Source organism: Camelus ferus, chromosome 1 (genome assembly GCF_009834535.1).
Source record: "Camelus ferus isolate YT-003-E chromosome 1, BCGSAC_Cfer_1.0, whole genome shotgun sequence".
Lineage (NCBI taxonomy): Eukaryota > Metazoa > Chordata > Mammalia > Artiodactyla > Camelidae > Camelus > Camelus ferus.
In genome coordinates, this window is record NC_045696.1 from 35614388 (window position 1) to 35640100 (window position 25713).

The 25713-nt window shown below is 36.0% G+C and overlaps 1 protein-coding gene across 3 annotated transcripts in view; it reads left to right on the top strand.

Annotated features, from left to right (window-relative positions):
- The window catches only part of EPHA3 (EPH receptor A3), a 329741-nt gene that overhangs the window by 245017 nt on the left and 59011 nt on the right, over positions 1-25713 (top strand). For 2 of the 3 annotated variants that reach the window (XM_032477643.1, XM_032477661.1), the window contains exons 6-9: positions 9652-9776; positions 12572-12734; positions 19879-19981; positions 20677-20741. In XM_032477643.1, the coding sequence (XP_032333534.1) occupies positions 9652-9776; positions 12572-12734; positions 19879-19981; positions 20677-20741 (456 nt within the window). The remainder of the gene's footprint in view (positions 1-9651; positions 9777-12571; positions 12735-19878; positions 19982-20676; positions 20742-25713) is intronic. The other variant, XM_032477654.1, reaches the window with a different exon arrangement.

Here is a 25713-nt window from a genome sequence, read left to right on the forward strand (position 1 = left end):
AAGGTATATTAAACATTATGTCTATCCCCTCTTGCAGCAGGGCCTTTGTTACAAGCTCCGCAGAGAATGCCACCAGAGTCCAGATTTAGTTCCATCTGCCCTGTGCTGGAATGTGGCAATCCTACCCCCAGAGGACTCTGAGTCAGAGCAGACCTATTATCTCAGCAGCCCTTTAAAACAGACAGAAACTTACAATGTAGTTAGCCTCTTCGTTCTTGGCTGAAATTTTCTCTTCTTTCATTTGGGCTTGATCTTGTACCATCACCCTTTCCCCACCACCATGTGTCCATTAGCTACATTCAACAGCTGCCCCTCTCAAACTTTGGCGCCATCTGTACTAATATAATTTTGTCTGTACTAAGAAGTTGTTAAAGATATCATTTGATTTTGCCCAAGGCTTCATATTTAGTATGTAAATTTTGATTATTAACTTTGGTTTTGAAGTTTCTACTTTATTGTCTTTCTTTTGTGGAAACCACTGAATTAAGGCAATGAGGAGAGGATGCTGTTATAAACAATAAACAATCCTACATTGGTTGAGAACTTAGGATATTAAAATTCCAACAATATAAATTCTCTAAATATAATAACTAGGAAACTTATCCAAGGAAAACTTTGAAAAAGTCTGGATTCAGACATATTGCTACTCCCAAAGCCAAGTTGTATCTTCTGGAAATTTTAAGATATTTAGAAATCTTATGAAGTGAGGAATTTCTCAAACAACTTTTGTCTCTCTGGGAGGCTAGTTTCTATGCTTTCCATGTAGATTGTTTATATTATCTCTGGAATGCATTTTTCTAAACTTAGGCTCAGGGAAATACTTAGAATAGTAAAGTATGGATTTTCAGAAATAAAGAATATTGTGTATTTAAAAATAATGCATACAGAGCTAAATGTCCATCTGTGTAGCAATTTTGAGAGTACTTTATGCTTCATGTGTAATGATGAAGAAAAAGAATGCCCTAGATGTAATTAAATTTCAGTTATCTCATATTAAAACACAATCAGACCCTCCAATAGTATCATGTTATCTTTGTAAAGAGAACATTAGGCTAAACAGACACACACACACACACACACACACACACACACTCACACACACACACACTCACACACACACAAATACTTAGGTGAAGAACCATCTGTCATTTTCATTGCCTTGTATATCAATGCATGATGTCCTTGTTTAGGGCTCACTAGACTCTGAAATGGCAGACATTTGAGAATCCTCACAGCCCTCCAAAGGACTTAAAGAGAGAACACTATTGTAGCGTATCTCCGCAAATCCAAGGAACATTATCTTTTTCTAAAATGTACTGATGCTGTAAATGTATCTAATCTCTCTGGGAATCTCAATATTTTATGACAGGTTTGCTGGTATACTGCATTTTTCAAGGACAATTAGTTATGAAGAAACCTTTATTTGCTCTAATGTTTTGTTATTCCTTATCTACATAATTTCTTATTTAGAATTAATCAATTCTAAAATAAGAGTTTTAAAAATAAGTATTTATTATTAATATTAACCTCTTTCACAATGAAGCATATTTAGAAACCTCTGATTACCCTCATAGAATGTCAAAGCCATGTCACACACATGAGATCATAGAAAATATGCATGTATTGGTCTCTGTACCCTTTCATGGCACAGAGCTCCTAAAACTCATAATTTCCTAAATGATGAGAGTACTAGGAACATCTTTGTCCTTCTGCCTTTGACCCTAGTTCCTGACACCAGATCCCCAAAGCCCTAGTAATTTCCTGATTGGTAGAAGTGTCTTTTGTTCTAATGAGAAGACTCAGGATGGGTTCCTGAATGGCTCCTGGACAAGGGCTAGTCACCAGAAAGACCAAACCTTCATTAGAAGCCTGGAAATTTCAGCTCTGCCCCATTCCCTTGAGAATGGAGAAAAGCTAAAAATGGAGTTAATGATCTGTCATGCCTACATGATGAAGCCTCCATAAAAATCCCAGGTGTATGGAGTTAGGAGATCTTCCGGGTTGGATGAACATACCCCAGCTCCTCAGGGACAGAAGCTTCTGCACTCCAGACCCTCCCAGACCTTGCCCTATGTCTCTTCATCAGGCTGTTCTTCTTTATCCTTTATCATATTCTTTGATAAACTGGTAAACATAAGTAACTGTTTTTCTGAATTCTGTGAGCCACTCTAGCAAATGAATTGAAACAGATCAAGGAGTCACGGAAACCTCCAATTTGTAGCCAGGTCCTGCAGAAATTGTGGGTTACCTGGGGAGCTCCTACTTGTGATTGACATCTGAGGTGAGGGAGGAGCAGTCTTGTGGCAGCCCTTAAAGTGTGGAATCTGACATTATCGTCAAGTAGATAGTGTCAGAATTGAGTTAAATTATAGCACACCCAACAACTGGTGTTGCAGAATTGATTGGTGTGGGGAAGCCCACATGTTTAGTGACCAGAAGTGTCAGAAGTGTTGTAAGTATGGTCGGAGTGTGAGAGTAAAGAAGAAACACAGAAAGAACTAGTTTTTTTGAAAAAAAAAAAACCAAAGTATTTATAGATTGATCAGATTCTGTGAGGATACTGAATGATACTCAAAGAAGGAGAACTTAATGTTAAAAAATAAATATGAAGATTAATTGAAAAAATGAAAAATGCCATCTCTTTTGATGAATTCATGCAATAAACATATGTGAAATGAAACTTATATTACTACTGTTTATTTTTCTCTTTTATTGCTCCATGCTGGGATGGGAATGAGATTATAAATTGTAACTATATTCTCCACTCTTTAAAAGTACCTTGGGGTCTTCAAAATTCAATAATTAAAGTTTTAGAGTTTTTTTTTTTAAAGAAATTTAGAGCTGAAAAGGCTAAAATTTTGGCCAGAATTTCCCCCCATTATATTAAATCTATTTTAAACAAAAGATAAGGGAGGAATCTTGCTCAAAATTTATTTTCAATGTATGGTCTAGAATGTTTCTCTCTTGGCACTATTGATTTGGTTTAGAAAATTATTTTTCTCTTTATTATAGAAGAGAATGATATAATTTTATAAAAAATGTTATCTCTGTTTAACATATTATAATTTTCATCTTTGTTTGCATTTTATTATGTTAATAATCAATTAGGATCTAAGTAGGATTATTTTTCTTAGGAACTAGCCACAAAATATATTGTACATTTTATTGCAGAGCTAACCAAACTGTGTAACTAGATTTATGCAAGGTTGTTCTGATGCTAAGCACTAAAGACTCTGAGAAACTTACAATCTAGTGGGAAGACACACTGTTAAGCAAATTGTGTAATTACCACACAATGGGATGGGATAAATAAGAAGAGAAGGAACAACCACTATACATCAGAACAGAGGAAGGAATTGATTATTGCCTAAGGGACTCAGAAAAAGCTTTATGGGGGAATTATATTAGCAATGGATTTCTAAGGACAATGAGTAGAAGAGATTTTTCTGGTGGAAAAGGAAAGAGATGAGTTTTCCAGACAGGGAGTATATAGCAAGTACCATTGTAGGCAGATGACCAAGGAATTGTCTTTAAAATTTTGCTTTGAAAGGAGAGCAATAAATGATAAAGCTGATATGTATGTTGCAGTCTAATGAGGACTCTTAAATGATAATGCAATGAATTTCAAAGTACATATCCTCTTGTCATCCACAGTTTTCCATATGAACAGTCTTAAGAGTTTTCTGATATCAAATTCTTAAAAATATAGATTCCTAGACCTTTCCTTTGAAGCTTATTTTTTAGTTAACTGGTTTAGGAAAACTGATGTGAAATTGTTAGATTTTGAAGGAGAGGAGGGTTAATAGCTCACTTGCTTTGTAAAATGATAAATCATCAAAATGTGTAGAAAATTAAAGGAAAGGTTCTGGAAAGATTGAGAGGAAAGGCACAGAATCCAGTGCTGGTGAAAGACGGCAAGGATTTGAACTGAAGCAGGTCTGGAAAATTAGAACTGGGTAGAAAGAAAATTCAGCAGCTTTCAGATGCTGAAGTTGATTGGCTTGCAGGGTTCTTGGTGAGGGAGAATATATAAAGAAGTGTAACTCTGAAATTTCAACTGTTTGGGCTGTAAAAATGGTGCGTCCTGGGACCAAAACAGGAAATTCCGGAGAACAACATGTTGGGGAAATCAGGGTAGGGGTGGGGAGATGGAGAACATTAAGCTAGGAAGGATTATGTTCTTTCAAACCCGAGTGTTTCTGGATTTAATAGAAATGTTCACTTCTGAAAAAACTGAGACGGAAATGTTCTTAAGTGGGCATTATAATGAATGGTACAAAAAAATAAGAGAGAATGCTTTTAAAGGCATGCCGGATTCAAAGGAAAAGTCTTTCAACCATTTACTACATGATATTTTCCCATGGAGATAATTTTTAAAAGCTTTGGCTCACTTAGAAAAAGAAATACTGAGGCCTTTTTGTTATTACTTTAACTTGTCCAGTCTCTAAACCACAGAGATACCTCAGAGGTTCATTAGAAATTCCCAAACCCAGAAAGAGGAAAGTCCCAATAAAAACAAATGAACCAAACCAGATCCTTGAGGAGTTGAATTTTGAAGTTTTGACTTCCTGATTCTAAGGATGGGTCATATTTTAGTTGCAGAATAATGGTAAATGTAGCTTAAAAACACCATAGTTAAAATAATGAATCCCTTCCATGTCTGTCAGTAGATTTGGCACGCACAAGGACTGTGTGATTCAAATACACATTGTGAACTACACAAGCCCCATCTCTAACCAGATCCCTTTACAAAGGAACCTTTCTTAGCCTGACATCTTCGCTTCCCCGTTGTGATTTGCTTTTCCATTATTGCATTAGATGCAGTCAGTGGCTCAGGTTTTGTTGACAATGAGAGACAATCTCTTCCTCTTCCTCTATAAATAAATAACCCAGTGTTCAGTTATGAACTATCAACAGTTATACTTCTCTGTCTGTCCTCTGGACTCATTGCATGTCTCTGATTCAAGAGATTGCCATTACAGTGGTCTGGAAGGAAGAAAATACTCAAGGAATAATTCAACCCTCGGTTGCCAAAAAGTTATGTCTCCTTAGAAGAGAAATTGAAAAGCATTTTGATACCAGCTTTCACAAAACCCATATTACTAGCGACCATGGAGTGAAAATACCTGTTGAATCCTATGTCATGACCTAAGAAAAGTTTTAAAGAGGAATGCATTGACAGAGCCGTGAGCAAGTTCACTGTGACATCACAAGTTAAGAAATTTTTTAGCATTTGGAGTCTTCAGGACTTCATGGTGCCGAGTAAGTTTAGAAAAATTTCCCAAAGGATGATTAACTCTGTGACTTATGGGCCTCTTGTTCCCTCCCAGCCTTCTTGTATTTGTATTCTTATAAGAAATATTTCAATTAAAAATAAATTTCACCCATAGAATGACTCTCTCACAAAACTTCATGGTGATTATCAGAAATATTCTCCTGAGCAAAAGAAACCTGACATAGGAAAAAAAAATACTATATGATTCCATTCATATAAAACTCTAGAAAAGACAAATTGAATCTGTAGTAACAGAAAACAAATTAGTTATTGCCCATAGCCTGAAGTAGAAGGATTGCTTGGGATATGGTACAAGGAAACGTTTTGGGGTGACAGAAATATTCTTTATCTTGATTATGATGGTGGTTACAGAAGTTTTGGATCTGTCAAAACTCATTGGAGTGTACATTTACAATGGAGTCTATTATATTGTTTGTAAATTACATTATAGTGTATGTAAATTGCAGGATTTATATAGCTTCCTGGAATGTAAGCTGTGAGAAAGCATAGATTTGGGGGATTTTTTGTCTTCTGTAGTAACCCCAATTCCTGGGACAGTCCTTCAGTGTCTACCACATTGTGCATTTGATGAATGAATTGGTAAATCTGATAGACATCTGAATTGAATAAACGTAAACATTTCCTTTTCAGTAATTTTTCCTACAAAAAAATAAATTTCACTTTACCGAGTACATCATATCTCCTTATTTTCACAAGGACACATGTATTGGGTTGAACCCAGAACAAAAGATAAGGATCAAATATTTACTCCCTCTCAAATACCAACCCAACAAAAATGTATTTTAACACTAAGACATTATTTTAAAGACAGTCACTGTCTTACTAAAAGTTATTTTTCTACTAATTTAATTTTTCTTCTTACCAGTTCTCTATTTTTTTTCCCTGCAAAACTGTCCATTTACTAAACTGTGTAAATTCCTGGACCCATTTCATAGCAGCCTACTTAGTCATTAACTTCTTCCTATTAATAAGAGAATCCTTTTAATAATACATCATTTAAGATATGTAAAAGAATCACCAGAATAAAATTCTAAATCTTAGGCTATTGGAGTATTCACAGCATCTGCTATTTTAGCACATACACCAGCATTTTGCAGGGAAAAACTGTGCCTCCCCTTAATAAGTAACTTTTCACTCGACTTTTGAGCATTTCTCTAATCTTATAATTGTTTTTAATCCATGTAACTATTACCCAACACTCTTTAAAATCACAAATTTAAAAAACAGGGGAATGAGAATAAAATAAATCAAATGTATTATATGATATACATTGCAGTATCACATTCTTTATAAAAGAAAAATAAGAAATTTCCATGAATTTTGAAAATTAATACTTTAATAACCAAAAAAAAACCCCATATATCTGTTTCTCATAAATATTACAAATTATAACACAACACATGAGCAAGTCTGGATAAATTATACTTCAAGACATGAATTAAAAAGTGTTCTATAGAATAGATAAACAAGATTATACTGTGTAGCACAGGGAAATATACATAAGATCTTATGGTAACTCACAGAGAAAAAATGTGACAATGAATATATATATATGTTCATGTATAACTGAAAAATTGTGCTCTACACTGGAATTTGACACAACATTGTAAAATAATTATAAATCAATAAAAAATGTTTAATAAATAAATATAAAGTGTTCTAGAAAAACTTTTAGAAAACATGGATGCAGGGGAGTGCCCATGGAATTCATCCCTTTCTGCAGTATGTTTTATTATGTCTTAAAATTATTTATTAGGGGAGAGAAAAACAATTTCTGTGAATTATTTATTAATATTAAAATATTGATGAGCATTACCTAAATGTAATGGGATTCCAGTTGGTGCATTGGATTGAAACTGCTGAAACACAGCCAGCACAAGGGGCGTGTATTAAAAGAGCAGAACAAATGACTTAACAGGGGCCTAAAAGCAGCAATCAGAAAAGGTTCATTTAACTTAGAGATGGCACAAGCTTCGAGCAATTGCCTCTACTTAAGTAAGTGTGGAATTACAAAAGGCTATTTATTACAGTCCAACAGGGCCCTGCAGCTTGCTCAAAGACCTTTGAAGAATTTTCGACAGTTATAAAGCCTCGCTCAGCGCAGGAGCAGTAGAACTTAGGCAGATCCCCAAAAGAGCCTGGAAAGCTTTCATTAAAAAGTTAACACGATCTTCTTCACAATTGCTCTTGAAAATGAATTATTTTCTCTCTCTTTTTTTAAGGAGAGATGCTATACCTAGTAATTTTCAAAACTTCTTTGAAAATGTGCTTTAATTGTTAAGAAAAATAAACCAGTTTCACAGTGATATGGAATGAATGGAGGGTCTCCATGGATTTACTAAGAAAGTGTTCCAACATTCAGCCACTTTGACACGCTCTGTAAGCATACATTAGAAGTTACTCTATTAATGGATTTTCTGCAGGAGGAAATTGGTGGAATTTCTCTATTTTTTTGGTAAAAAAAGGAAAAATTGGTTCTAAGGACATTGAAGCTGAAATTATTCTATTAGTGATTGGATAATAAATTGATTTTTCTAAGTATTAGGGTAAATTTAAAAAATAATTATTAAAAATTTAACGTATCTGTTATTTGTTTCTAACTCAGTGACATGTTTATAAACACTGGATATGTTTATAAAATTTCAACTAAATATAACCAAAATAACTTATCTTTTGCTTAGAATCTATTTCAGAGCAGCAAACTGCCTCGGAGTGAGGGTTGAGAGTGTTGTGAGCCGAGTTTGGGAAATAAAACAATAATATTGAATAGATAAAAAGCAAACATAAAAGGTAAATGATGTTAAGTTACATGGAAGGATGTTGATTGTTAATGGGAGCAAAATGTGAATAAGAAGATGAATTTACTTTTCCATCAGAAAAGCAACACCTACATTTTTCTTTGGAAAAGGTTATGTAATCATTCCCAGGCCATTAACGTAGTGAGGCTTTAATTACAAAAATTTATAAGAAGATATTACAAATAACAGAAATAGAAGGATGGAAACTTTATTGCAATAGATACTTTGTTTAGCTTTACACTTTCCAAAGAAGTGTCACAAGGCAAGCTTACTGAAAGCTCTGTTTTTAAGTGAAGAATAAAAATGAAAGGCATTTGTAGACAGGAACAATTTAAATGAGAGATTGAATGCAAAAGTTTGGCGAATGATAATCATAGAAACATCAGGTCAACAGATAGGGAAGATGTACTGCTAGATGTTGTTGGGAATATGAATAAACCAGGTGCTAACAGTCCTTGATTTGAGAAAAAGATCTATTAAAAAATAGGTCCCTTTAGGAATGAAAACAATTCAACAGTTAATGTGCCTAAGAATTCTTGATTTTTATTTGTTTCATGTTTGTAAGTTATTTTGCTGCATTCCTTTAGGGCAGAATGCCACTGCGCCCCACACTGAGGTATTTTGGTTGGCCAGTGTACCAAGACTGAGATTTGAAACCAAAAGTGCATTGATGGATAGTATGTATTTTTCTTTTTAATGGAAGGATTTCAAGTAAGATATCACTTAAAACACATTTAATCTTCCATTTGAAATGTTACTGACCCTATGATATCTGATCCAAACAGATGTTTTTTTATTCGTATTCTATACTTTTGATAATGCATAGCAAAACGTAGCAAATACAGAGTCACTGCTCAGTAAGATATCTCAAAATAAATAGAAAGAGGTGACACAAATTGCACTCATTACTGGGTACTTCTGACAAAAATTTTTTTTTAAGAAGTAAAAATGTAAAAGCAGAGATTGTTGTTTCCTGATATGTATTTTTTATTCATGAGAGATTTTTGTCAGAAGTCAAGGTCTACTATAATGTGTCCTAAATCCTATCTATTTTATGATACACTAAATATTACTATTACCTATGGATACCATGGGACTCTGGGCGTAATGGATTCCAGTCCTCTTACAGAGTTGCATATGAAAATGTTATCAATGAGCTGAAGAATCTGGCATTAATAACTTTGCAACATTGTAACAAATAGGTACTCCTGATGTTTTGTTCTTTTTTTAATACATCAAATATATTTCATTGCTTACATTATAGTAGCAGATTGAAAACATCTGCTCACTTGCCACTACTCCACCAGCAGCTGAAAATCTCAGCTCATTTTCCATAGGCTTGTGTGTACCAGGGCTATAATCCAGCTGCTGAGGCTTGATATGGGGCCAGATTAATACTCACAAGCCTTTGAAATGGAAATAGTGCTTTCTTGACAAAGATTAGAACAATGATAGACTCCATTTGTTTGTTCCCGTCCCTCTCCGCTCTTCTTTACCACCCTTCCCAACCCGATTAATCTGCCTTTTCCCATCGTCCCTCCCTTCCTCTCTTTACAGCTCCATCACCTGTCATGACGATTAAGAAAGATCGGACTTCCAGAAACAGTATTTCTCTATCCTGGCAAGAACCTGAACACCCTAATGGAATCATATTGGACTATGAGGTCAAATACTATGAAAAGGTGGGAGATAATGTTAAAGGGCTGAGTTGTCTTACCTTCTCATCAGTGTGCTCTTGCAAAGAAACGAGTGGCATTGCTGGGAAGTGAGAGCTCTGTTTAGAATTCTGGTCATGGGACACCTTTGATTTATATAGAGAGGGGTGTTTAGAAATCATTGTGTCAGATATTCTTCAGCAAAAAGCCATAGCAAAGTTGTCACTACCAAATTTTAAGCTATCAAGTTGTGGTATGACAGATGACAATTGTGTCCTTCCTCGCTGAAACCCCTGTTATACCAGCTGTTATCTAGTGATTCCTTCCTATTGATGAACCATTCCTTAGTTCATTGCTTTAAGCATCATTCGCTGACCTTCACACTCAGATAAATTTCATTCAATACAGATAGGAACCTTGAACTAATAACAAAACCAATGTATTATTGAACTGATGATGGAAAGATTGCTTGACTTGTTACAAGGAAATTAAGAAGGTGGGAGTGGATGGATACGTTTGCCTCACATCATAAAATTGTGGTTCAGTAATATAATGATAAAAAATAGGCACACAATTATTTATAAGTAGAATATAGGCCGTGATATTTCATACTCTAAATAGCACTTATTTCTCCCTGGATATAAATTATGGTGAGATTTGAAGGCAAGATGTATTCAAACGTTATCATTAGAACTCAGTGATTTTATAGCTACTGATATGAACACAGCATATTTGTGTATCTGCTGCCATTTACAAAATATTTTAAAGTGAACTAAAAGCAAATCGTATGTTTGTATAGTTTCTATTTACACAACACTTCAGCATACGTTATTTCGAGCTGTCTGATAATCTGATGATAGTAGGCAGATAGGTTCTTTTATAAGTAAGGAAACTGAGAGTCAGTGGCATTATTTGAATTTCTCACAACCTCACAGCTGTTAAACATTAGATTTCTGTTTGAACTCTGGCAGCCATGACTCCTCGGGTAGTATGATTTCCCCTGTACTGCATATGTCCCGCTAATGAAGAGGGATCATTAGAGACGTGAGAATTAGTGATATGGTCAGTTGTGCAAAAAGACACAATGCATTCCTTTGCATCATGTAGTTATTCTGTTCATCGAAGTTAATGTATTTCACAAGTGTGATGCCATTTTTCTCAAACTGCCCCCTACAGGGAAAAAGGTATGTCTCTTTCATTAAAAGAAAGTGAAATCTAGTAAACCTCACTGTGCCAAAATCATTCTCCAAATAAATGATCTCCTAGCTTTCAGTGATCCACTGTGGTATCATCAGATGCTCGTTTGATCGTGATCTTCCATTTTTAAGTGTTACAAGATGGACTGGGCAAATATAAGAATCCATGTTTTATAGATGATGATGCAACAAAATAAAAAGGCAATTAATGATACAACTCAGTTTAGACTGGATAGGAGAACCAGGGAACACCCAACTCTTAGATCTATGGAGCTAATTCAAAAATACTATTCATCTCCATTCATATCTTTCACAAACATAAAAAGTTTTCTGAGCTTATTTCAGATTCCACCAACAAAGCACAATATGCATCCTTATTTTAAAACAATATTAATCAGTACAGGAAACAAATGGCTGAACCTTTTTATTATTCCCTAAGCATTTTAAACTTGATGCATACCTATGTGTAACATCATTTTTATATACTTTATAGAATTACTTTTTTATATCATGCATTCATATATTCAGAAGTATTTCCAAATATACATATGATGCTTGGAAATATTTTGGAATATATTGGAATTTAAGCTCTGCAAGGCCTAGCTTTCTTGACTGTTCAGTTCATTAGTGATGATGTTGAACAGAAGCAAGTTCTGGGGATATGCCTAACACTCTTTTCACACATGAAATAATCATTTCTCTAAAATAAATATATTTGTCCCTCTTCCTTATTTAACATACTAATTCAAATGCTGTTTGATACATAATCGGTATCTCTTAAAAGTATCTGTAATGCATATTTTTTCTGTAATATTCTGTATAGTTTTGGTTGAGAATATGCGTTGTTCTATATCACAGACTCCCGACCCCACCCCACATGCAGCAACATTTCACCATTATTTGAAATTAGGTTACCCACAAAGTGCTCAGTGTGTATTGACGTGTGTTAGAGGAAAAACACAGTTCTGTGTAAATCCAATTTTTGTAAACAAGGCTTGACACAAACAGTCTTTATAATTAATGTGCAGTGTGAATCTTCCGATGTACAATGTGAATCCTTTTGGGAAAATTTCTAGACTTTTATCTGAAGATTTTTGTCTCTACTAAGCCACGGTGACTTAGATTAAATACAGTGCGAATGTAGTTGATGCTAAGAAAGTTATTAATGTAGAACTCTGCATAAAACCTGGGCCTTTTTAAGTTTAATATCTTATAATTGATAGAAATATTTTCTGAGAATCAGTAGGACATTCCTGTTAAGTTTAATTCAAAGGGGCATTTTCCTCTTTGAGAGTTTATTCTTGGAATTAGACTGAAGGTTTCACTCAGTTGTGGCTTTGAAGAGAACATATTTTCATCCATATATTAATTGGTAAGACTGAAAACTAATTTTTCCTGCCTATGTACAGGGCACAAATTATTTATCCAAGTTAGGAAATTCTGTAAATTGTTTTAGCTTAAAAATGCCTCTAGGTTACATTTAGAGAGTTAAATGATTGTCATCTCTTTTATCAGTCCTATGATCTGAGTTAAAATCCAGAAGAACTGGTTTTGAGTGGCTCACTTTTTTACCATTTGATAGCGTTAGGAAGGTTTGATTTTAACATGATTTTTCTTACCTCAAAGCAGGAACAAGAGACGAGTTACACCATTCTCAGGGCAAGAGGCACGAATGTTACCATCAGTAGCCTCAAGCCTGATACTACATATGTATTCCAAATCCGAGCCCGGACCGCCGCTGGATATGGGACCAACAGTCGCAAGTTTGAGTTTGAAACTAGTCCAGATTGTACGTATTTTCTCAATATAGTGTATGGTGGGAGGGCTGTTGCAAATGTGTCTGATAATTCATTCTCACTCTAAGTTTTAACCAAGTGTTTTACATTGAAAATATATTGCTTGAGGACATTTAATAATTGTGCATAGCATTGGGACTGTGTCCTTGTGTTTGTGTAAGTGTACATCATTTTTTTTTCTCTTTTACAAATCAAACATATTCTAATGCCTGGAATGATTCTGGTCTTCTATTGGCTATAAATTGCTTTGAGGAACATTATTTAATATAATCACATTTTAACTTCCAGTACCTGTTAATCCAAATATTCTACGTTCATTGCATGATTCAATGAACTACAAAAAAGAAACTTGCTGATCCATGAGGAACTTAATATTTTAATCCTTAACACAGTTAATCTTGTATCACTTGGAGATTAAGGATTTTCTAAAACCTGATTCATCACCTCATTCACATTCACAAGCAATTTGAATAGCCCTGTGTCTCTGACACCAAATTTGTCTGAAATTGGCAAACATTTTCCCCAAGACATTTTGCTTTTCTTCAAATGCATTTGCTTCATATTAGAAGAGCCCCTCTGCTAAAATATAATTTTCAAAAAGGCAAAATCATAGCTGTGGTACTAATGTAAAATAAAAACCAGTTAAAGATTTTATTTAACTTATTAATTAATGAAGAGACTAGTAAGAGATTAAATGATTTAAAGGGAAATTTGAAGAACAGATACATACACACATATATATACACATTTGTGTATGTTTGTGTGTGTCTTTGTGTATGTGTGTATGCATATGTAGACAATCCAGAATACTTAAACAAATTGATTAATTTGTCCAAAACTGGTTAATATACTATAGGACAATAAATATACTGATTGATGTCATCTCTTGTAATGCACACAAACTAATCATATCTCTAGTGAATTTATCACTCTAACTGTAATGAGAAGGATTATTTATATCACTATCCATTGTCCGCAACTAACTTCACAGCTGTTAAAACAGGCTAGAAAGACAATCAAAGATAAACATCCTTGTAGGGAGACTATAGCTATATACAGTGGTAGAGCGCATGCTTAGCATGAATGAGGTCCTGGGTTCAATCCCCAGTACCTCCGTTAAAATAAATAAATAGCCTAATTACCTCTCCCCACCCCACAAAAGAAAGGAAAAAAATTAAAAAAAAAAAAAAAAGATGAACAACCTTTAGAAACAGATATCCAGGGAGAGTCTGACAATGCCCAGCCCTCCACTGAAAGGAAACCCAATATTCTCTTTTGACGGTTCCAATTTTACCATTTTTCCCTGGCATGTATATTTTCCATTTTCTAAATATTTTATTAATAATATAAAATCACATTGTTGTTGATATGCTAATATTTTATGCCCAAACTTCATATCTCATTGAAACATTCCAGATTAATAAAAACTGTTAATATGATAGAATAAATATTTTATGACATGCTTTTTATCTGACAAATGCTGCTTAAAATAACAATCACTACCTTCTGCAAGGTACTGAGAATCTAGTGTTCTTAGAAATTATCAGCTCACAGCTGACACATGGCAGTCCTGCTACCAAAGGAAAGTTGTCGTCTTCAAAAGCACAAATTTATACAATTGGTCCTCTGGATCCGTGGGTTCAGCCAACCTTGGATGGCAGATATTGGAAAAAAAAGTTCCAGAAAGTTTCAGAAAGCAAAACTTGAATTTGCCATAAGCCGGAAACTATTTAGATGATGTTTATATTGTATTTACAGCTATCTACACAGCATTTACATTGTGTTAGGTATTATAAATAATGTAGAGATGGTTTAAACAATGTGGCAGGCTGTGCTTTGTATGCAAATACTGCACCATTTTACATAAGGGACTTCAGCATCCTCAGATTTTGCTATCCGTGCGAGTCCTGAAGCCAGTCCCCCTTGGCTATGAGGGACCATTGTGCCTCAAGACCTCTCCTAATCCTCCTGTGATGGAATGAACATGGAGAAGTCACTCTCTGAGGACATTAGAAACAAAATGCTGTATAAAATAACTACAGAATCTGTGTGAACAAGATTTAAAACAAATTTAAAATTTTATAAGACACAGTATCAAAATATAATTGCAACTTAATATTAGTAGTTCTAAATCTTTTTGTAACTTTTAAGTGGTATAAAGAAAGTTCCTTGTTTTGAAATGACTACAGATTCAATTTTTTCAAAGTATTAAATAGTTATTTTAATTAACAACAACAAAACCTATATTTTCTTTAGCAAGGAAAATCACAAATCACAGAAATAGAAAAATCAAATGTTTATTATATCATATGGTAGAAAAAAAGCCATACTGAGGGACAGGAAGGACAGAATACCGTTAGATAAATATTTATTATATTGATGCATATTTTGGAACATCAATCAGTCTAGCCTTACATGATCTTAATTAGCAGTTAACCTTATCTGATAAGTAAATTTGCAAAAACAACAATAAATTCTAAAATTCTAATATGATTCCAGATTTACCACAGATATCTCTATGATAGTGTTATATATGATCGTCTAATGAGTCTTCAGTGTCTGAGGTTTAAGAAATACTCCATTTAAAAACTTCAGTCTTAGGACTTTTGCAGATAAATTTTATATTTGCTATATTTCCATTGTTTGATAGAGCAGATGAAAAGAAGAGAGAAAAATAACTTTTTTAACATACACTTTGATTTATAAAAATCTTTGAGTTTGCACAGTTTGATTTTTTTTTAAATCAGTTTACTCTTACTGCTTTACCGTAGAATTCTTCCCAACTTTAAATATAGAGGAGGAAAAAAGTACCTTTTGTCTTAGGAGTAAAAAGACAAAAATCAAAACTCTCACTCCATTTTTTAAATCAAAATGATATATTCACGAAAACTCTAAGGATTTAGAAGTCTGATTTGTTATAGATCAATATTTAAAAGATATAAAAAAGGCTCTTGCTGTATTTCTTTAATGGTTTGCTTCTTATTCTAGGTTTCATTTTTTTTAATTATAAACATTTCATCCATAATACATATACATGCTTCTTAGTAGAACATAGTGTATTTTTACCTGGAATTTAGATAGTATTTTTTGGACTTAGTTTACAGTAGCAATATGAAGACACAGTGGAGCACTTATTTTCTTAAGTGTTTTAAAGTTTCTTACTATTTATAGTCAGTGCTTCTATTATGTACAATTAAATTTATTATCATTTTACAGAAGAGGAAACAGAGGCATCGAGAGATTAGGTAGATTTCTAAAGTTACACAACTGGTAAATGATGGGTCTGATTCCAGAACCCATGTATTTTTGTGACAGTATAAATATTCTCATAAATATTTCATTTGATTTTGCTCTATAAGCTGTCCAGATACTATTATATACTTTTGGTCATGGTCTAGGACACAGAATTTATGTGTTTTTTCTGAGATTGCATAGATGTTCAGTGGAGTCAGTGGACCTAGAACCTCCAGGTTTTGGAGGACTGATCCAGTGCCGCTCTTATACATTTAAAAAAAAAGTCATGCTAAGACCCACAGAAAGCATGGGCTGTATAAAAGTAGAAGAACTTTCCTAGAACAAACACAATATCCACTAAAGCAAGAGTCCAGATGATATTGTTACCCCAAAGGTAAAGACCTCAGTTCTTGTCATACCCAAAAAATAAGTTTTAGTCAGGAGATGGTTTGTAGTGAAAGATTTTAGATTTATTTAGAAAAGGGAAAGCGGGCTGCTCCAAGGGGGGAAGAGCGGTGCTCTCTGTTTTGCCTTTTCTCTTATACCCTCGCTGAGAGGTGGTCTTTTGATTGATTGATGGCTCTTGCCCCTAGAAAACCTAGTCATGATTGTTTCCTTTGCACATGTCCTTTCCCATGGTATACACAGAAAAACCCATGTGGGGCTAAACCACAATGTTAATTGTGTTACAGTGAGCACTGGGTCATGTCCAGTTAAGTTTTTTTTGCTACTGTGCGGTCATGACTGTCAGGTTCTTACCAGTTTCTTACTGGCAGTCATTCAGAAGAAGTAAAGCCCCTTCATGCTGGAGACAGGCATAACACCGTCTTCCAGACCTTCCTCCCTCTCCTCCACCTTATTTGCCTGGTGCCCCCACTTATCTAACTGGCATGTTTGGGAAAGCAGACAGTCCAACTGTCTGGAAACCCTCAGTGGGTAGAAACTGAGTCCAAAGCCCAAGAAAGGCAGGCACAACGTAGGTGTTAAGAGGAAGGACTCTGGAGTAAACTGACATGTATAAGAATGACCTTGACAAGCCACTTCAATTTTCAATGCCTCAGTTTCCCTGTCTGGAAATTGGGGAAGATCATTGTGCATTACTCAATAGGGTTTTCTGTTGCTTGAATTAAGTGTTGTTTGTAAAGTGCTTAAAATATTACCTGGCATAGTAGTATAGTGGGCACTCATGCTGTGTGTTTTGTGTTTAAATAAATAGTACATAATTTGAACATCCAAGGAATTTCAAATTGATATCAATTTTTGACAGTATGCTAGGTAAAATTATAAGACAACTCTATAACACATTTAATCAATACTATTTATTCAATGGTTTGCCAATTTCAGTAACAAAAATGGTCTGATGTGGTCATGTGTTTTTAGGTCATCTCTGGGATTCATAGATATTTAGAGCTAGAGGAAATTGTAGAGAAGTCTAGTTTAATCCTGTCTTGAACAGAAAAAGGAATAGAGAATTCTTCTTTATTCTATCATGCCTCATCGCCACGCCCCCCCCCCACCAGTTTCACTGAACTTTATTTCTGAAACTGGCTGAAGTTTACCAGTGAATTCAGAACTTGTTGCTCTTTACAAGTTATTACAGTATGCAAAATGAAAAGCATGAGACAGAGCAATTATTATATGTTCCTGAAGCATTATTCAATTGCAAGATTAAGTTATTTTACAAACGATTCATAGATCTATAGCCAATGGATAGGGATGTATCAGTCCAGGTCTTCCAGGAAGCAGATACTAAAGTGGAATTACAAGAGCTTTGGGGCGGGGAGTGGATACAGATTAAAAAATAAAAGGGGAGGAGCAGAAGTGGCCAGAGCCTCAGACCGAGCTGAAGACAGACAGAACAAGGGTTGAGGAGGAGAAGCCTCAGAGAGCTCTGAGGTGCTCGCCAAGCCAGTGGGGAGCCCCAGAGTGAAGACCGCCCTTCCTCCCAAAGGAGTCCCTCACTGGGCGGAAACGGTCTGGCTCCAGGCCCCTCGCCACGTTTAGTCCTCGAGGAGAGCCCGGCCGCGGCGGCTCCTGAAGGTGCAGCAGCTGGAGGCTGTCTGCCCGCTGCAGGCTGGGCAGGAGGGAGATCCCAGCAGGCACCCCCATGGCTGCCACAGTGCTGTGAACAATAGTTTTGTGATAGTAAAGAACAAAGTGCTTGTCACAGTGTATATTATGAGTGTACCATCCTGCCTCACTCTGAGGTCTTTTTTTCAGATGCTTGGAAAACTTCTAACAGCCTATCTGCCATGTCTCTATATTGGCATCATTTAACTATTCCCTAAACTGCCTTATTTTAGAGAAAAGCTTCCAAACTTAGATTTTCATCAGGTTCAAGATGGGATGTTGGCTTCCAGAGAGGTGATGGTATACTAAACCCTCTCTTCTAAGCTCCTCTTTTGATACCTCGCTCATTCATTTGTTTAGTCAGCATTTACTACAAGAGCAATAAATGTTGATATATGAGTGTATGAGAAGGAATGTTCCAGGAACTGCGTATATTTCAGGAAGTGCAGAGATGAGAATGCTTTGGATTTTGTTAGCAGATGAGGCTGAGGATTTAAGCAGAGAACAGATCCGAAATGGCTTTCCAGGTATTTTATCCGGAAAGTGATAGAGAGCCCTGCAAAACTTTTATGCATGAGAACGACATAATCAGATTCAGGGCTTAGAAGGAATACTCTGGTGGCCAGGTAAAAGATTGTAAAGGCCTGCACATAGTGATCAATTGGGAATTTCTAATTGTAATCCAGAGGAGAAATGAAGCTGGAAACGAAAATATTTAAAAGAAATTGGTGATTAATTGGATATAGAATAATCAGGAGAGGGAGAAGACAAGGTGACTTTATGTCAATGGTTTGTTACTCAAAATGTTGTGGTCTGGAATCCGAGGCAATAGCATCACTGGGAGCTCATAAGATATGCACACTCTCAGTCCTCACTCCAGACCGCCTGAACCAGAAACTGCTTTGTCCAGAAGATCCCCGAGTGGTTTGTATGAACATCAAAGTTAAGAGAAGCACTGGTCTAGGTCAAGGGTCAGTGAACATTTTCTTTAAGGGGCTAGAAAATAAACATTTTAGGCTTTGTGTGCATGTAGTCTCTGTTGCTCCTGCCCAGCTTGGCTATTGTTTCCTAAAAGCAACCATAGACAATACGCAGATGAATGACTGTGGCTGTGTTCCAATGCAGTTTTGTTTATAGACACCAAAATTTGAATGTTATTTAATTTTCTCATGTCACAAAATCTTTTGACTTTTTACAACCATTTAAAATTGTAAATTGTTCTAAGCTTCTGAGCTACACAAACACTGATGGCAAGCTAGACATGGCTCCTGGGCTATTTTTGCCAACACCTCGTATAGGAGAGTGAATGAGTGATGGGCTGTTTATAAAGGAAGGAGATGCAGAGACAGGAACAATTTGATGGTGATGTGTGTTGAGGTCCACAGGACAGGTGTTACACCACCTCTAAGATAAATATGGATATTGGAGGCTAAACAAGCTTAATGAGAAAGGCTGTGTAATTTTATTCGGGGAAATCTTACCTATTCCCTATGTTTCTCTGATAACTTCTGTTTTATCTGATGGTTTCTTGCCAATGAGTATGGAGAAAAGCAGTCCACCTATTTCACGCCATAGGCACTCAATAGTGTTGATTGATGCCAGTGAAACAGTGTTTCATCTTACTAATGGGAAATTTCAAGTTAATTATACAAAATATCTTATTTTTTTTACACTAAGTGAAGAATTATTTTTTACCTTGTATCAGGCAGTAAGGCATATTTCAGGTAAAAGCAGAATAAATATGACTTAACTTATCAGTGTTTCCATTTCGATGTTGGTTATGATGTGTTAATGCCTGGTCTCTTCTGACTTTTTTCCTCTTCAACCTCACAGCTTTCTCCATCTCTGGTGAAAATAGCCAAGTGGTAATGATTGCCATTTCAGCGGCAGTAGCAATCATCCTCCTCACGGTTGTCACCTACGTTTTGATTGGGAGGTGAGTTCACAGTCTGTTTTATGACTTACTTTCAGCACTGCTTTGCATGCTCCCCTCAGTTGCTATGAAAATCTGAAGAGTGTGGTCAATAAAGTACTTTAACAAATAAGAATGTCTCCACTTGTGTTCTCCATCTTTCTCATTTCCCTCCCTTTCTTTTGATGCTCCTACGTTTTGAGTTTCTTTTTTTCATTAAGTTCCCGCCCCCTCTCCAACACACACCACTTTTCTCTTTTGACCTCACTCCTAGTTTCTACTTTCTTTTTTCCAATTATCCCTTCACTCTTCAAATACACCCCAGATTTCTCTGACACTTTCTCACCCAGAACACTGGTAACACTGCACAGCACTAATCACTAACAATGGAAACTTTACCCTTCATTCATTCGAACAGCAGTTGTTTAAAAAAAAAATACTATAAACACTTTCGAGGGCCATTATAAAAACCGAACTGAAGGGGTCTGCACGGTGGGGAAGCAGCTCTACATGTCTCCTCATTAGGCAGCCTTCCAGGGTCCCCAGAGAAAGAGGCTTTCTATAGAGGATTTAGAAAATCTGAAGTCATTAAACTTTCACTAAAGCATTTAATTGTTTGTGGGAAATGCTCTATTTTTTGTGTTTTGCACATTCTGAGCTTAGATGATTGTTTTAAGTATATTTTCTTTCTGTGTTCTCTTCCTTTGATTTACCTCCAGGTTCTGTGGCTACAAGTCAAAACATGGTGCAGATGAAAAAAGACTTCATTTTGGGAATGGGCATTGTAAGTTTCTAAACGATTTTTGATGTTTTGTTTTCGCCATTTCAATTTTAGCAGTTAATAATTTATAACTGGATAACTGCCCCCTGACGAAGAGAATCCAAAAATGGAACAGGTTAAGTTTATTTTAAATGGAGATGGGAATGCATGGCTCTGCATCAAGTAATCGTTACGTGGCCACATTCAGCAGACTTGAGCAAACGTGAAGGGTAACTGGTGGTTTATATTCAAATAACGCACACGATGGGGAGTACGTGCTATAGTCTGCTCTGCGTGGCTGAGAGGCAAAGCATATCTTCCGTTTCCTTATATTAACGGTCCTTTGCTAAAATCTAAATAGGAGCCTTTTCCATTTCCTAACTGCCAAGTAAATATAAACAACCTCTGTTTATGTGGAATGCCTTACTCCATTTTGTCAACCAACCAGGAAAGAGCCTTTAGAATAAACTGTTTATTTTGGAGTTACATGATATCCAACTGGTAGGAAAGCCAGCACTTTCCGCCCTTATTTTAATACCAACCATTGGCATCTCTTTTTTTAATATTTTCTAAAAGAAATACTCTTTTCAGAAACAAAGCATTTGTATCTAATATAAAGACGCATTTTTTTTTCTTTCTGTTTCTTCTGGTGAAACAAATCATTCCAGGTGTTTTGCTTTTTCAAACTATATCTCAGTTTATTGTCATAATTGCTAATCAGTGGCCTTGAAGGGAACAGGATGTTGTCGTGGAAATTTGTACAGAGGCTCTCCTCACGCCTATATTCTCTCAAATAATTTTAGCGTAACTGAATACAGTCTTGTAAGCCTGATTTTCTTTGGCCTTCACTTTTGTATTTTCTGAAAATACGTTTAGTTCAACGTGATACTTCTTATCTGTCATTGGCTTTCCATCTAAAAGGTATAGCTTTAGTTATAACTCAGATCAAAACTCAATGACCTGTTGCTACCATGCAGGAAGCATTCAATAGATTGAAGAAAGAAAAGAAAGTCTTCCGAAACATAGGTTGAAGTAGAGTGGACAGAGCGGTGGAGTTTGTAGAGAGTATTGTTTGTTTTATCTACCTCATCGAAGTCATAGAAAAATTCACAGACAATCCCAAGTATCATCTTCCTAATATCAGTATCTCATTCCCGATTAGTGAAGTTGCCAACTCAAAAGTCTTACAAGAGTGCATGAGCCAATTACAGGATGTTTATCTGGCTTTTTCTTCATGATCCCCTAAAACACTGAGTCATGGTCGACCATGCATAAATTAGCCAGGGCAGTTGCATTCCTGTGGATTCCGTTGCTCTTAATCTGAGTCAGACAATGGATGTAAGTATTGTCTGTAGAACAATACATACTGATTTGGTTCTTTACGTAGGATTTATGAATCTCATGACTTTGGAACGTTGACGAATTCCTGTGTGCCAGTTGTAGGCAGGTTCCTCTGTCGCCCCAACTGCTTTAGCTGTTGGTCTTCATGGTGGAGTTTGTGGAAACTTAAATTGTCTTCAAATGTACAATATTCTTATGATAGCCAAACAAAAAAGAAATGTTTTATCCTAGCTGTGAGGGCATAAAGTAACTTATATGCATGTCATAAACTTTCTGCATCTTAATGCTACAGCTGGTTTATTTCAGACCATTTATTTGGTATTACTTTGAAAAGCTCCAGCTATGAACTATTCCCTCCAGCCTTGTTACAAATCCTATAATATTGCTTCAAAAGGAAAGAAATGTGTTTCACCTCCTACGATCCTGTCCCCTTGCCCTCTCTGACTGGGCCTTTTTACTTTTTTGCTATCCTTAGGGCAACTCATGCTGGTAAAATGGAAATGGAAATTACTGTGTTTGCACAGAACGAGCTGTAAAGTAGTACAGCTTAACACGTGTGCATGTGTTTATTATCTGGTTTTCTTGACACAGCCCAGTTACTCTGTGTGTTGCCCTTAATTATTGGTGTGAAGGGATTATGTGCCTCGCATCCTGAATCACCTGATTCCTGGAACCTCTGGGGGCGGCAGTTAAAAATCAGCAGCCAAAGCTCCCACAGTGAACAGGTCATTTTTCTTGGAGATATCTGCATGTGTGTGTGTTTGTATTTGTATTGTTTCCCTAAATGTTATGTGAGTAGAAAAGCAATTTACTTGATTTTAATCAATCACAATGAATTTGATTGATTTTATTGGGGAATGACTTGAATTTTTAGATTATTTAGTAAAACATTTTCTCTCTCTAGGGCTGACAGGTATGGGAGGGTAACTCTAAAGCACACTTTCAAGGCTGTTTAATGCCAGTGCTTATTTGGAATGTTTGAGACATTGTTCCCAACAACTCATTTTATAATCATATTTGTAAAGTCCTTTTTTTGAATTTAAGTATAGTTGATTTACAATATTATATTAGTTTCAGGTGTACAGCATAGTGATTCAGGAGTTTTACAAATTATAAGCCATTAAAAGCTATTACAAGATAATGGCTATAATTCTCTGTGCTGCACAATATATCCTTGTTGCTTATCTGTTTTATACATAGTAGTTTGTATCTCTTAAACCCATACCCCTATTTTGCCGTAAGTCTCTCCCAAACTGATTTCCTTAAGTTCAGCAAGGTAAAACATTTGTAATTGTTTACCAGAAAAACAATTCATTTTTATCTTATTTTTAAAGGTCCTATTTTTTTTCTTTGAAAAGGAATGCTAGATTTTCTTTCCTTACTATTTCCTGACCTTACTATGATTAGGGGAAAATCAAAACTGGATGATCGTGTATTCTAGCTTCCATTTGATGTGCCTTCTTTAAAATGTAACCAAATTGACTAAACAAAGAGATTCTGAGAAGACTTTTTCCTAACGTCTTTTAGAAAACCTATAGTTACTTTTAGTGTTTTCCTTACCCCAAAGCAAAAAAGTATGATAGCTTTCCTTGATCTGTTTGCTTGTTTTAAGGGTAAAGTGTCTTAGTACTGATAATGTCAGAAATAGTTTCAGTATAATAATAAATTATAGTGGACCACTTTACTAATGAGTGACTGTTTTTATAGGAAGCAACGTTTATAGTAACAGCAGAAGCATGCAGACCGATGTGTGAGCTCCAAAGAAATGGGCATTTCTGAGCCCAGATTCTATCTCCAGGAAACCTCAATAATATTCATATTTGTGAATAAACATTCTTAACATGAAAATACTAATAATGGCAATAGTCTCTATTGTTCCCCGGGCACTGACTACACAACAGGCACTCAGTGCGAGGCACCTGAATAGCAAGTTGTCCAGGGCTTCTTTCTCTGATGCCTAGCGGATTCTTTGTGCTGCGCTATTGAAAGTAGAAGAACTGAAAAAGCAGATCAAAAGCTACTCCACTCACAGTTTTCCCAAAGCAGGGGCAAAATACTTGCCATTTCCTCATTTCTGTGGATGTTGACTCCCTGGATATGTGTGTCATCTCACATCACATACTCTCTGCCTCAGGACGGAGAGTGGCTGCTCCTTAGCAGTGTCAGGGTCAACACCAGGCAGAGGTGATAAAGGAAAATGGGGTGCGAGAGGATGGCCATGTCCCAGCTCCCAGGCGAGTCCCCATAAAGTGAGGGTCCTTGGCTTTGTGCAGGAAAGAATTCAAGAGTGAGCCAAAGTTGAGTAAAAGTAGATTTGTTCAGAGAGATGCACACTTCATAGACCAAGGGTAGGCCATCTCAGAAGGCCAGAGAAGCCACAAGGCGTCAGGTGGCTGTTTCATTTAAAGTAAAAGTAGATACATACTCCATAGACAGAGTGCAGGCCATCTCAAAAGGCAGAGAAAGGCCACAAAGTGTGGGGTTGTTAGTTTTTATGAGCTCAGTTATTTCATATGCTAACAAGTGGGAGGATGATTCCAATTACTTTGGGGAAGGGGTGGGGATTCCCAAGAGCTGGGCCACCACCCACTCTTTTACATTTTATGATCATTCTTGGAACTGTCATGACACCTGTGGGAGTGCCATTTACCATGCTAATATATCACAATGAGCATATAATGAAGGTTAGGGTCTGCTGGAAGTCAGATCTTCTGCCACCTTGGGCCTCGAGGTCCACTGGGAGTTGAATCTTCCACCATCTTGGTGCAAATTGCTGTGTTATTCTCGTAATGGTTGTGCCCTGTCCCCTTCCCTCCTGTCTCAGAGGTAGGAGTGGCGCTAACCTGTCTTCTCTTGCGTTCTCCATTTGCTCCCTCACCCCCCAATTCCTATTCAGCTGTCTCAAAATTACCTGTAGAAGTAGCTGGGGAAAGTAGAGTTTACTTCCCCTCTCTCCCAGCTACCATATCTCTTTTATAGTCCATTTATTCTCACACCTTTATTTCTTCACTCAAAACCTCTAAGCTGCACAGGAACATCAATGCGATGTAACATGGCATTCACAAAGTTGTCCTGTAGATCAGAAAGCTAGTCATTTCTTAGCCTAAACTCTGAAATCCTGGACTCACTGGCCGAATATCCATTGTGCTGGAGGCTCTCCAGAACAGCTGCTGTCATCCCAGTCTCCACACCTATGTCAGACAGACTACAAAACTGGCTCAAAGAAATCTCTGGTAATCCCACAGTGTTCAACAAGATTCTTCCATTAAAAAGTGGTATCTTATAATAGATGAACAACAAGATCCTACTGCATAGCACAGGGACCTATATTCAATTCCTCATAATAGTCTATAATGAAAAAGAATATGAAAAGAAATGTATGTATGTATACGTACAACTGAATCACTATGTTGTACACCAGAAACTAACACAACACTGAATATCAACTATACTTCGGTAAAAAAAAAAAAAAAGCAATAGCAGAAAAGGCAATGTCTGATTTTATTTATTATTTTAGAATTAAAAAATCCTTTAGTGGTATAGTGTGATAAATGAAAAAATATATCACCATTTAGTATCCATGTCCCTTGCTAAAATAATTTTACCAATTTTTTTTTACCAGTGTTACCAAAATAAAATCAAAATCAATAATGTT